This window comes from Ranitomeya variabilis, chromosome 6 (assembly GCF_051348905.1).
Source record: "Ranitomeya variabilis isolate aRanVar5 chromosome 6, aRanVar5.hap1, whole genome shotgun sequence".
Taxonomy (NCBI): Eukaryota; Metazoa; Chordata; class Amphibia; order Anura; family Dendrobatidae; genus Ranitomeya; species Ranitomeya variabilis.
This window is the reverse complement of record NC_135237.1, coordinates 189387657-189401790: the sequence shown is the minus strand read 5'-3', so window position 1 is coordinate 189401790 and position 14134 is coordinate 189387657. Positions and strand designations below refer to the sequence as shown.

Sequence of the window (14134 nt, the reverse complement as noted above, 5' to 3'; positions counted from 1 at the left end):
AATATGGCGCATTGAATAAGCTACAGGCCGAGCTTAGGGCTGTTAATCATGCACAGCATAAGTCCTTAAAAAGAGTAGACTTTTGGTCATGTCTGTAGTGTGTTTAAGGAGAAATCTCAGTGATGTTTTTCCTCCTAAACCCTCGTAATTATTTATTTGATGTAGTGCAAGTGTATTAAAAAACCTACCAATCACCATCTAAACTGGTTTATAGTGCAGCTCCAGTCCTCTTCTGGTCTTGCGATTCACTGTGGCTTCTTAATTGGCCCTTGGAAGAAGCCACAGCGAAACATGCATCAGGCAGGTATTTAACCCTTAAGCCCCAAGGGTGGTTTGCACGTTAATGACTGGGCCAATTTTTACAATTCTGACCACTGTCCCTTTATGAGGTTATAACTCTGGAACTCTTCAACGGATCTTGGCGATTCTGACATTGTTTTCTCGAGACATATTGTACTTCATGATAGTGGTAAAATTTCTTCGATATAACTTGCATTTATTTGTGAAAAAAACGGAAATTTGGCGAAAATTTTGAAAATTTTGAAAATTTCCAAGTTTGAATTTTTATGCCCTTAAATCACAGAGATATGTCACACAAAATAATTAATAAGTAACATTTCCCACATGTCTACTTTACATCAGCACAATTTTGGAACCAAAATTTTTTTTTGTTAGGGAGTTATAAGGGTTAAACGTTAACTAGCAATTTCTCATTTTTACAACACCAATATTTTTTAGGGACCACATCACATTTGAAGTCATTTTGAGGGGTCTATATGATAGAAAATAACCAAGTGTGACACCATTCTAAAAACTGCACCCCTCAAGGTGCCCCAAACCACATTCAAGAAGTTTATTAACTCTTCAGGTGTTTTGCAGGAATTTTTGGAATGTTTAAAAAAAAAAAAAAAGAACATTTAACTGTTTTTCACAAAAAATTTACTTCAGCTCCAATTTGTTTAATTTTACCAAAGGGTAACAGGAGAAAGTGGACCCCAAAAGTTGTTGAACAATTTGTTCTGAGTACGCTGATACCCCATATGTGGGGGTAAACCACTGTTTGGGTGCATGGCAGAGCTTGGAAGAGAAGGAGCGCCGTTTGACTTTTCAATGCAAAATTGACTGGAATTGAGATGGGACGCCATGTTGCGTTTGGAGAGCCCCTGATGTGCCTAAACATTGAAACCCCCACAAGTGACACCATTTTGGAAAGTAGACCCCCTAAGGAACTTAACTAGATGTGTGGTGAGCACTTTGACCCACCAAGTGCTTCACAGAAGTTTATAATGCAGAGCCGTAAAAATAAAAAATCATATTTTTTCACAAATATGATCTCTTAGCCCCCAATTTTTTATTTTCCCAAGGGTAAGAGAAGAATCTGGACCCGAAAAGTTGTTGAGCCATTTGTTCTGAGTACGCCGATACCTCATATGTGGGGGTAAACCACTGTTTGGGCGCATGGCAGAGCTCAGAAGGGAAGGAGCGCCGTTTGACTTTTCAATGCAAAATTGACTGGAATTGAGATGGGATGCCATGTTGCGTTTGGAGAGCCCCTGATGTGCCTAAACATTGAAACCCCCCACAAGTGACACCATTTTTGAAAGTAGACCCCCCAAGGAACTTATCTAGATGTGTGGTGAGCACTTTGACCCACCAAGTGCTTCACAGAAGTTTATAATGCAGAGCCGTCAAAGTAAAAAATCATATTTTTTCAAAATACGATCTTTTAGCCCCCAATTTTTTATTTTCTAACGGATAAGAAAAAAATTGGACCCCAAAAGTTGTTGTGCCATTTGTTCTGAGTATGCCAATTCCCCATATGGGGGGGTAAACCACTGTTTGGGGGCATGGCAGAGCTCGGAAGGGAAGGAGCGCCATTTGACTTTTCAATGCAAAATTGACTGGAATTGAGATGGGACGCCATGTTGCGTTTGGAGAGCCCCTGATGTGCCTAAACATTGAAACCCCCCACAAGTGACACCATTTTGGAAAGTAGACCCTCTAAGGAACTTACCTAGATGTGTGGTGAGCACTTTGACCCACCAAGTGCTTCACAGAAGTTTATAATGCAGAGCCATAAAAAAAATAAAAAATCATATTTTTCCAAAAGTATGATCTTTTCGCCCCCCATTTTTTATTTTCCCAAGGGTAAGAGAAGAAATTGAACCCCAAAAATTGTGCCATTTGTCCTGAGTACGCCGATACCCCATATGTGGGGGTAAACCACTGTTTGGGCGCATGGCAGAGCTCGGAAGGGAAGGAGCGCCATTTGACTTTTCAATGCAAAATTGACTGGAATTGAGATGGGACACCATGTCACATTTGGAGAGCCCCTGATGTGCCTAAACATTGAAACCCCCACAAGTGACACCATTTTGGAAAGTAGACCCCCTAAGGAACTTATCTATATGTGTTGTGAGAGCTTTGAACCCCCAAGTGTTTCACTACAGTTTGTAATGCAGAGCCGTGAAAATGAAAAAAAAATTTTTCACAAAAATTATTTTTTAGCCCGCAGTTTTGTATTTTCCCAAGGGTAAAAGGAGAAATTCAACCCTAAACATTGTTATCCAATTTGTCCTGAGTACGCAGATACCCCATATGTGGGGGGAACCACCGTTTGGGTGCATGGCAGAGCTCGAAAGGGAAGGAGCGCCATTTGGAATGCAGACTTAGATGGATTGGTCTGCAGGCGTCACGTTGCATTTGCAGAGCCCCTGATGCACCTAAACAGTAGAAACCCCCCACAAGTGAAACCATTTTGGAAACTAGACCTTCCAAGGAACTTATCTAGATGTGTTGTGAGAACTTTGAACCCCCAAGTGTTTCACTACAGTTTATAACGCAGAGCCGTGAAAATAAAAAATCATTTTTTTTCCACAAAAATTATTTTTTAGCCCCCTGTTTTGTATTTTTCCAAGGGTAACAGGAGAAAATGGACCCCAAAAGTTGTTGTCCAATTTGTCCTGAGTACGCTGATACCCCATATGTGGGGGGAACCATTGTTTGGGCGCATGGCAGAGCTTGGAAGGGAAGGAGCGCCATTTGGAACACAGACTGAGATGGATTGGTCTGCAGGCGTCACGTTGCATTTGCAGAACCCCTGATGCACCTAAACAGTAGAAACCCCCCACAAGTTACACCATTTTGGAAACTAGACCCCCCAAGGAACTTATCTAGATGTGTTGTGAGAACTTTGAACCCCCAAGTGTTTCACTACAGTTTATAACGCAGAGTCCTGAAAATAAAAATCAATTTTTTTCCAACAAAAATGTTTTTTTAGCCTCCAGAGTTTTTATTTTTCCAAGGGTAACAAGAAAAATTGGACCCCAATTGTTGTTGTCCAATTTGTCCTGAGTATGCTGATACCCCATATGTTGGGGTAAACCCCTGTTTTGGCGCATGGCAGAGCTCGGAAGGGAACGCAGAATTGGCTGGAATTGAGATTGGACGCCATGTCGCGTTTCGAGAGCCCAGTGGAAACCCCCAATTCTAACTGAAACCCTATCCCATACACACCCCTAACCCTAATCCCAACCATAACCTAACCACACCCCTAACCCTAATCCCATCGTAAATGTAATCGAAACCCTAACAATAACTTTAGCCCCAACCCTAACTTTAGCCCCAACCCTAACCCTAACTTTAGCCCCAACCCTAACTCTAACTTTAGCCCCAACCCTAACCCTATTTTTAGCCCCAACCCTAACTGTAGCCCTAACCTTAACTTTAGCCCCAGCCCTAACCCTAACTTTAGCCCGAACCCTAACTGTAGCCCTAACCCTAACTGTAGCCCTAACCCTAGCTCCAACCCTAGCCCCAACCCTAGCCCTAACCCTAGCCCTAACCCTAGTTCTAACCCTAGCCCTAATTCTAGCCCCAACCCTAACCCTAACCCTAGCCTTAACCCTAACCCTAGCCCTAACCCTAGCCCTAACCCTAGCCCTAATGGGAAAATGGAAATAAATACATTTTTTATTTTTTTTATGTTTCCCTAACTAAGGGGGTGATGAAGGGGGGTTTGTTTTACTTTTATAGCGGATTTTTATGATTGGCAGCTGTCACACACTAAAATACTTTTTTTATTGCAAAAAAATATTTTTTGTATTACCACATTTTGAGACGTATAATTTTTCCATATTTTGGTCCACAGAGTCATATGAGGTCTTGTTTTTTGCGGGACGAGTTGACGTTTCTATTGGTACCATTTTTGGACATGTGACATTTTTTGATCGCTTTTTATTCCGATTTTTGTGAGGCAGAATGACCAAAAACCAGCCACTCATGAATTTATTTTGGGGGGGGGGGGGGGGCGTTTATACCGTTCCTTGTTTGGTAAAATGGATAAAGAAGTTTTATTCTTTGGGTCAGTACAATTACAGCGATACCTCATTTATATCATTTTTTATGTTTTGGCGCTTTTATATGATAAAAAACTATTTTATAGAAAAAATAATTATTTTTGCATCACTTTATTCTGAGGACTATAACTTTTTTATTTGTTTGCTGATGATGCTGTATGGTGGCTCATTTTTTGTGGGACAAGATGACATTTTCAGCGGTACCATGGTTATTTATATCTGTCTTTTTGATTGCGTGTTATTCCACTTTTTGTTTGGCGGTATGATAATAAAGCGTTGTTTTTTGCCTCGTTTTTTTTTTTACGGTGTTCACTGAAGGGGATAACTAGTGGGACAGTTTTATAGGTCGGGTCGTTACGGACGCCGCGATACTAAATATGTGTATTTTTATTGTTTTTTTTATTTAGATAAAGAAATGTATTTATGGGAACAATATTTTTTTTTTCTTTATTCAGGATTTTTTTTTTACATATCTAAATATTTTTTTTAAAACTTTTTTACATTGTCTCAGGGGGGGGGACATCATGTATAGTGACAGATCGCTGATCTGACACTTTGCAGAGCACTGTGTCAGATCAGCAATCTGACGTGCCCTGCTGCAGACTTACCAGCGCCTGCTCTGAGCAGGCACTTGGTAAGCCACCTCCCTGCAGGACCCTGAAGTAGCCCCACGATCATTTTGGATCCGGGGCCTGCAGGGAGGAGACACTCGGTACAAGGTGAGCACATCGCCTTGTACCGATCGTCTCATGCTTCCCTGCACCGCCGGAACACTGCGATCATGTTTGATCGCAGTGTGCCGGGGGTTAATGTGCCGGGGGCGGTCCGTGACCGCTCCTGGCACATAGTGCCGGATGTCAGCTGCGATAGTCAGCTGACACCCGGCCGCGATCGGCAGCGCTCCCCCCCCGTGAGCGTGACATACTATCCCGTCACTGGGAATTAAGTCCCAGGTCTCCTTGACGGGATAGTATGTCATATGGGATTAAGGGGTTAAGGTAAATACATAGCTCAAAAAATAAAGGGAACACTAAAATACCACATCCTAGATGTCACTGAATGAAATATTTCAGTTGCAAATCTTTATTCATTCCATAGTGGAATGTGTTGAGAACAATATAACATAAAATTGATCAATGTAAATCAAAATGAATATCCCATGGAGGTCTGGATTTGGAATGATACTCAAAATCAAAGTGGAAAATCAATTTACAGGCTGGTCCATCTTCAGTGGAAATGCCTCAAGACAAGGAAATTATGTTCAGTTGTGTGTGTGTTGCCTCCATGTGCCTGTATGACATCCCTACAATGCCTGGGCATGCTCCTGATGAGGTAGCGGATGGTCTAATGAGGAATCTCCTCCCAGACCTGGACTAAAGCATCTGCCAACTCTTGGACAGTCTGTGGTGCAACGTGACGTTGGTGGATGGTGCGAGTCATGATGTCCCAGATGTGTTCAATCGGATTAAGGTCTGGAGAACGGGCGGGCCAGTCCATAGCTTCAATGCCTTCATCTTGCATGAACTGCTGACACACTCCAGCCACATGAGGTCTGGCATTGTCCTGCATTAGGAGGAACCCAGGGCCAACCGCAGCAGCATATCGTCTCACAAGGGGTCTGAGGATCTTATCTCTGTACCTAAGGGCACTCAGGCTACCTCTGGCAAGCACACGGAGGGCTGTGTGGTCCTCCAAAGAAATGCCACCCCACACCATTACTGACCCGCTGTCAAACCGGTCATGCTGAAAGATGCAAAGTTGCAGGCAGCAGATCGCTCTCTACGGCATCTCCAGACTCTGTCACGTCTTTCACATGTGCTCAGTGGGAACCTGCTTTCATCTGTGAAGAGCACAGTGCGCCAGTGGCGAATTTGCCAATCCTGATGTTCTGTGGCAAATGCCAATCGTCCTGCATGGTGTTGGGTTGTGAGCACAATCCCCATCTGTGGGCGTCGGGCACTCAGACCATCCTCATGGAGTTGGCTTCTAACCATTTGTGCAGACACATGCACATTCGTGGCCTGCTGGAGGTCATTTTGCAGGACTAAATAGATAGGGATTTAAGCTGAAAATTAAGTTGTATTTCAGACCATCCATTTAAGTCCATTTCAACTGTTTTTGCAATAACCAAGAAAATATATTAAAATGTGAAAAATTCTAAATTTGAGTTTTGATCAAGTACTCAGTGTAGGACTTTCTGTATAATATAATGGCACTAGTTTTGAATTTTGTTCATATTCTTTATTTCTTATAATTTACACTTTACTTTGAGTGACACAGAGAAAATTTTCCCTGCGGGTGGACATATAAATGAAAAACTGGGATATATCTTGTCTTATAAGAGAAGACTTTTTCAGTTGACAATTAAAGGGAACCTGCCATGAAAAAAACACTATTAACATGCAGATATTGGGTTAATCTGCAGGTTAATAGAATTCTGAAGCCATGTGACCACCACACTGATAGCCTAGCTATTGGAAGAAAATTAACTTTATTCCTCCCGACAACCTCCAGCTTTCAGTCATAGAAGAGTGGCCAGCATGGCTTCAGTTACCGCTCAAGTACATAGTGAGTGACGACTGTACCCATGCCCAGGTACTGACTGACAACTGACTCTGTACTGATGCATTGGTGAGCCGGCTGTCAGTCAGTGCTGGGGCGTGGTTACAGCTGCTACTCACTATGCACTGAGCAGTGACAGAAGCAGTGCCGGCGACTCCTCTATGACTAAAAGCCCAAGGCTCCCAGGATGTTTGAAGTTCATTTCCTAAAGTCTCAATCTGAATTTCATTGCTGATGCTGTTTAATCAAGATGATGTGAGATAAGATCTCTAACTATCAAGACTTATATCCACTGAGGCCTTGATTCATCAATGTATCATCGTCTTTGTGCCTTTTTGTTTTAAAATGGTCCTAATGGTAACTTTTATGTTTGTGTCTTATTGATTATTTAATTTGCGTCTTTTGTTACATTAACAGAGTTTCATCTCTATTTTTCATTGGTTGACACAGTGGATATGGTTTTCCTTATGCACATGTTCCAGCCTAATTGAGCATTTGTGACTTTTCCAAATGTCTCAAAATTTTTGCACAAATGTACTGTAATGTAAAATCTGTCATATTGTGTTTTTGATGAGTAACATGTAACATTTTAACCCCTTAATGACTGCCAATAAGTCATTTTACTGACCTAAGATATAAGAGAACAGCATCCCCGTGATCATTAATGGGTTATTAACACTTAAAAAGGTTTTCCACTTTCAGGAACATGGACCACAAATGCTCAAAAATATGCCTGCTGCTGCTCGTGTCTCGATTTGTGGGGTCCAGTGATAAATCCATGTTGACAGCGCACATTTCTGCTGTAGCCAATCACTACTCAGTAATTGTCTTTAGCAGTGATGGCATTGTTGGCCCGATGTCACCACTGCAGCCAAAGCACCGAGACCCAAGCAATGCTGGTGAGCCAAAACTGAAAGAAGATGGAAAGTGGAAAACTCCTTTGACAGTTCTGTGAGGAAGGTTATTTGGATTCACACAATGTCACCATTCACATGTCACATTCATGTTTTACTTTATTGATATTTTCAGATTGTGTTTTCTTTTTTTTTTAGGTACAGAATAATCCCGATGGATCTTCTACTCTAAAGTTAGCAGATTTTGGACTTGCTGTGTTTGTGTCAGAGCCTATATTCACTGTATGTGGAACTCCAACATACGTAGCCCCGGAGATCCTCTCTGAAAAGGGTATACTCAGCCTATAGCAGGGTCTATTCTATATCATTACTGACAAGCCTGAATTGCTACTGAAGGGGGTAGAGCATGGCAGGCCAGCCATTGTTCGTAGAGATGAAAGAACTTGGTAAAATGTTGTGTGTCCTTATTAAACAAGAGAAACAACCTTGGGAGGCAAGGCCTTAGAAAGTGCTCTGTCATGCTCAGAGCACTTAACACCTAATTTGAATATGGCTTTAAATACTGATTTCTTAGGAATGAAGCAACATGTAGGAGATGTAAAGGTGTTGTCGGATTTAGCTTTCAAAGAGCGGCATGCTGTATATTGATGAATAGGGTGGGGCTGTACTTTGGGGTCTTACTGACAGATTCCCTTTAAAGGGAAGATACCACATTTGTAGATCATTAATAAATCAATGTAATGTAGCATAACATGATGTTATGACCAAGTTTTGATTGCTTTTGAAACATTTAGTGTGTTATAGGAGTTTAAATAAGGCAGTGGGGACTGACATCTTGCTTTCACAGTAGCAGCACGACACTTTCAGTGTCATCATACGGCAGCCCATGGTCATAGGAGATAACAGACAGACTCCGACCCTAGTGTTCTGCTGCCATTTTCATGGAGCCCTTGGCTTGGCTGTCGACTGTGTTCGATTCTCGTCTCCTGTCATTAGGATCTGCTAACGTAAGCAGTACTGCTTCCAGTAGAACAGTTCATAGATTGACAGGAGTAAAATGCGGTAGAAAAGCTCAGGCAGAGTATCAGACTGCAAAGACATCAAGGAGGAACAGTGTACTATCCATAGGTATTATCCCAGCAGGAGCTGTCAGCAAGAGCTGTGATTTATCCCTCAGTAAAGATAAGGAGCTGTGGGTTTGCAGTGAACTTGTGGAGGGGGGTGAGATACCTGTAGTCTGGGTGAGAGAGACATATGAAGACTGATGGGAGAGAGAGAGACAGCAACTACTGGTGATAGCAAATATCAGGGCAGTTACCCACAAAATGGCACTGCCCTGTGATGCTACTCTTTATTCTGCCCCAGGAGTACAAGAACACCCAAAAGGGGAGGGAAATGGTGATGTCAGCAATTACTGCCCCAATATTCCAGATAACAGTAAAGCTGGTAAGTCTTACTATAGCTCCTTGAGGTCTAAAACAGAAATTTCTCCCCCTAGTGGTAATTATTAGTGATGAGCGAATATACTCATTACTCAAGATTTCCTGAGCATGCTCGGGTGTCCTCCGAGTATTTTTTAGTGCTCGGAGATTTAGTTTTCATTGCCGCAGCTAAATGATTTACATCTGTTAGCTAGCATAAGTACATGTGGGGGTTGCCTGGTTGCTAGGGAATCCCCACTTGTAATGAAGCTGGCTTAGAGATGTAAATCATTCAGCTGCCTTGCTGAAAACTAAATCTCCGAGCACTAAAAAATACTCGGAGGACACCCGAACGTGCTCAGGAAATCTCGAGTAACAAGTATATTCGCTCATCACTAGTAATTATATATATTTGTACAAAAATATATAATATTTTTCATATAGAAATGTTTGCAAACAGTGCAAACATTGCATTAATACATTTTAATTACTATTTTAAGCTTAATTTCACAAAAAAACTACAAGAAAACTGGTGTCACCTTCCCTTTAAGTATGGTATATGTTTTTTTGTTTCCACAGGCTATGGTTTAGAAGTTGATATGTGGGCGACTGGAGTGATCTTGTATATACTACTCTGTGGATTTCCACCTTTCAGAAGTCCAGAACGCAATCACGAGGAATTATTTGAGACAATACAACGAGGAGAATATGAATTCCTCTCACCTTACTGGGATAATATCTCAGATGGTAAAAATCAATGTAAAAAATTTATGTAATAGTATTGATGTGCATTAATGATACCAATTGCAGTGTAACGTTCTGTAGGTTTGCAAATATGAAAATGTATGGTATATAAGATTTCCAGCTTTGTATACACCTTGTGAAATACAGTATGGAACAGTGTTTTGTGCTTTTATGATGATACAGTGCCATCTAGTGGTGAGTGACGAGTTTTCTATTCTGTTGCAGAGGCAAAAGATTTGATCAGCAGGTTGCTCGTGCTAAGTCCACTGAAGAGATTGACTGCCCGGAGTGTACTGCAGCACAACTGGGTCAGGTCACGTGGAAAAATGAATTATCGGAACTTGCAGAGAGAAGTTACCATGAATATAGAACGCCATTTCCGTAATCGGCGTCAGAAGAAGGACGTACAGAGCGATCTGTGAATTTTGTTATATATTTTGATTCCGTACTGTAGTTATTAAGTTTCTTTTTCATTTTTTGGCTGTTTAACTTAAGGCATTCTGCTCTAGTGCTTGTAAATACCCTTTTGAGCATATGCTTTTGAAAATTCAAGGAGTAGAGGGAAAATGATGTTAATTCCTTACTTTGAGCCACTCATATCCACAGCACTAACCATCTGGGGAAGAAGGGGAGAAACAAAGTACACTTGAGATGGCACAATCTTTGATTAAAGTGTAACCGTCGTGTACATTTTTATTTCAGAAATCGATAGTACACATGAAAATAAACAACTCTGTAATATATCTTATCAGAGAAATCTGCTCCTTTCTCCTCCTGGTCTGATGTTTCGTTCTCAAAATTCTCAATTCACGAGTAAAATCTGTTTTTACTGAATACAGATGTCCCTATTACTAAGATAGGATATGACAATTGGTGCTTATAAGATTCCATGGAGTTTACAGCAGAATATCTGTGCTTACCTCTAGCTCGCGCTCCCACATCCATAGAATTTTAATAGCACCAACTGTTATCTTGTAGCTCAATAATGGGAAAATCTGTCTTTTGTCAACAAAGATTTTATCCTTGACTTGAGATTGAAACAGGAGGAAGAAGCAAATTTCTCTGATAAGACTTATTACATTGTTGATTACTGTCACGTGTACTATTGATGGAAGACATAAAAAGTAAAACATTACTCTTTGACCAAAGATTCTGCACTATCCGCTCTATGTTTTTTGAGAAATTGACAAATTGACCTATTTTCAATGATGTGCATTATAAAATAAAAATGAAAATGGCTGTTACTTTTTAAAGTAATGTGTTTACCTACGCATTTCAGTGTCCTACTGACGCCTTTCTCAGGCCATAGATCATCTTTTACCATTTCCTTTTTTTAACCAATCATGGCTGTACTCACTGCTTGGGCTCTATTCTTGTCCACTGATCTTTGGTTGACTCCCTGATCGGAGTGTAAATGTGCTGAGTGAGATGCAGCGTTGCTAACTATCCAGAAATTCCTGGACAATCCATAAAAAATAGAGATTTTTTTTTTACCTGCCCATGAAGAAAAATGAAGGCATCCGTGATTTTTTTTAAGCTGGAGTGATTGCTGCAGAATATTTGTAATGTAATGATCGGCATTTTACAGTCTACAGTGAATGCTGCTGATCTCGCCATATCAGAGTTATGGGCGGTAGACACAGATCAGTTATAATCATAATGATTTATTTTGGTTTTCCAATGTGTCTGTAAGAAATGTTGTCTGGTTTTTTGATAAGCTGCCCAGAAAAATAAAAAAGTCAAGTTGTCAATCATGGATGAGTGCGCTGATTACAGCACAGACACTGAGTACAGATGTAACTGTTCAGCGCTGCAGTCTCAAGATTACGGACCGGTGGTGCAAAAAGAACTTATTCTTCTCTTGCTCCTTAATCTTTGGATATTCAAAAGCATATGTGTTGATAAGATATTTGCAGCAGGCCCTTGGTTAAACCTTCTCTGACGACGTGTCTCCATTACGTAACTTAATAAGCAATGTACAAGCATGAAACTGTGATTTTCGTAATTGTAAAGTGGGGACACTCCAGCAGCTCTGCAACATTCTCAGGTGTATTGAGTTTTTCACAAACTCACTTCCAAGATCTCTGTTTGCTATCAAAGGATAATAGTGTCTTAATCATTTCCGGCGCATCTTTCTCTCTTTTGTATAAATGATGAATTTTGAGATTGGCTGTGATCAGTAGGGATATTCAGGTTTCGACTAGAGTCAGAAAAAAGTTAGTAAGACCCATCATACTCTTACACCAAGACTATGTAACCCCTTAATGCAGCCATGTGTAGGTGACTGTGCCTTCCCTGGATACTATGAAAGCCAATGATTTCCTTAAGACAAACTTGTCACATTGAATACGCGGTCTAATCTGTAGGCAGCTTGGCATGGAGCAGGGAAACATGAGCAGATTGCTACAGTTGTGTGATTCAGCATCACACCGAATCTCTTCCACAAAATTCTGTACTAATCTGTTCAGCTTCTACTGCTCTAAATTACGTTGCCTGCAGGTTACACTGCGTACTCAATGTGACAGGTTCCCAAGTTCATAGAAAAAGCATGTTAACCTGTATGAGCTGCATGTGATAGCAGAATAGTCATCTAAAATGGCAGTTTTCTTGGACAGCTTTGGTGCAACTAGAAAATGCTGCAGTGTCGATTGGAAAAATAGGAAGATAGATAGATAGATAGATAGATAGATAGATAGATAGATAGGTAGATGACACATAGACAATTAGAGAGACAAACAAATGGACAGATAGATTCTTATACAAATGTGCACATTACATATTTAGGCTGATGGCAGCAAAACCATGAAGAAACACAGAGTCAAGGTGTAAAGAAACAAGTGTGAAACAAAACCTGAAATGGATTTCCAACAGTCTTGAAGGAATTTCCAGATGATCTGAGCACATGTTGGCTGCTTTGCCTTCAGTCTGCAGTCTAGCTCATCCCCAACCTTTTAAGTTGGTTTGAGGTTAGGTAATTGTGGATGCCATGTCATCTGATGCAGCACTCCATCCTTCTCCTTCTTGGTCACCTAGCCGAGAGGTGATTGACACTGCAGGATGCTGTGGTAGCGAGGAGGGGTGTGACATGAATTTGGAATAAGTCACCAACAGTGTCACCAGGAAAGCCCCTCCACACCGTCACACATTTACATGCTTCATGGTGGGGACCACACATGTAGAAACCATCCACACACCTTTCCTGCAAGTTGCAACTCACAAAACATGGCAGTGAGTTGGCACAAAAAAATCTCAAATTTTTCCTCATCAGACCACAGTACAGTATAGATTTCCACTGATCTAATGTCCAGTCAGGGGTTGCATGGCTCAAACAAATTTTTTCTTCATTAGTGGTTTATCTGCATCAATGCAACCATAAAACCCTGCGTCTCACAGTCTCCTATGAACAATTGATATTTTGCTGTGTCTGCTACTTGATGTATGTGCATCATTTATGAGGTCTGTTATCTGTGGTGCTGTCTAGAGATGAACAGATGTTTTTAAATTTAAATTCGCTCACCTTTCCCAAAAGTTAGATTTATGGCAAATAAATTTATGGGAACCTCAATACTGTAAAGCTTCTAATTGTTTGGAAAATCGATATGGGGGAGTGGAGGAAGACTGAGAGACAGGCCGGCGTCAAACTTGCAACTGCAATGCGAGAAACTCGCACGCCTCAGTACCCGGCACTGCCGCCGGCACTCGGGTCTGGATTGTGTGGCTGCATGTATTTCTATGCAGCTAAATGCTCCAGTTTGAACCGCCGGAGGCAGTGCCGGGTATTGAGGGGAGAGACTCATGCGAGTTTCTCGCATTGCAGTTGCAAGTGTGACCCCGGCCATAGACTATGACTATACGAGCTCACCTTCATAGCAGAGTGAGAGACAAGCCCACTGACAATAAGGGTATGTGCACACGCTGCGGATCCACAGCGGTTTCCCATGCATTTACAGTACCATGTAAAGCTATGGGAAATGAAATCCGCAGTGCACGTGCTGCGGAAAAAAACGCACGGAAACTCAGCGGTTTATTTTCTGCAGCATGTCAATTCTTTGTGCGGAATCCGCAGCGGTTTTACAGCTGCTCCAATAGAAAACTGCAGGTGTAAAACCGCAGCGGAAACCGCAATAGAAACCGCGATAAATCCGCAGTAAAAACCGCAGCGGTTTTGCACTGCGGATTTATCAAATCTGCTGCG

At 41.4% G+C, this 14134-nt stretch overlaps 1 protein-coding gene across 1 annotated transcript in view; it reads left to right on the top strand.

Moving 5' to 3' along the window:
• Window positions 1–13795, top strand: part of DCLK3 (doublecortin like kinase 3) — a 94288-nt gene extending 80493 nt beyond the window's left edge. The window contains exons 3-5 of the mRNA XM_077269324.1: window positions 7973–8105; window positions 9775–9942; window positions 10165–13795. Coding sequence (XP_077125439.1) covers window positions 7973–8105; window positions 9775–9942; window positions 10165–10361 — 498 coding nt within the window. The 3' untranslated portion in view covers window positions 10362–13795. The remainder of the gene's footprint in view (window positions 1–7972; window positions 8106–9774; window positions 9943–10164) is intronic.
• Window positions 13796–14134: the final 339 nt, after the last annotated feature.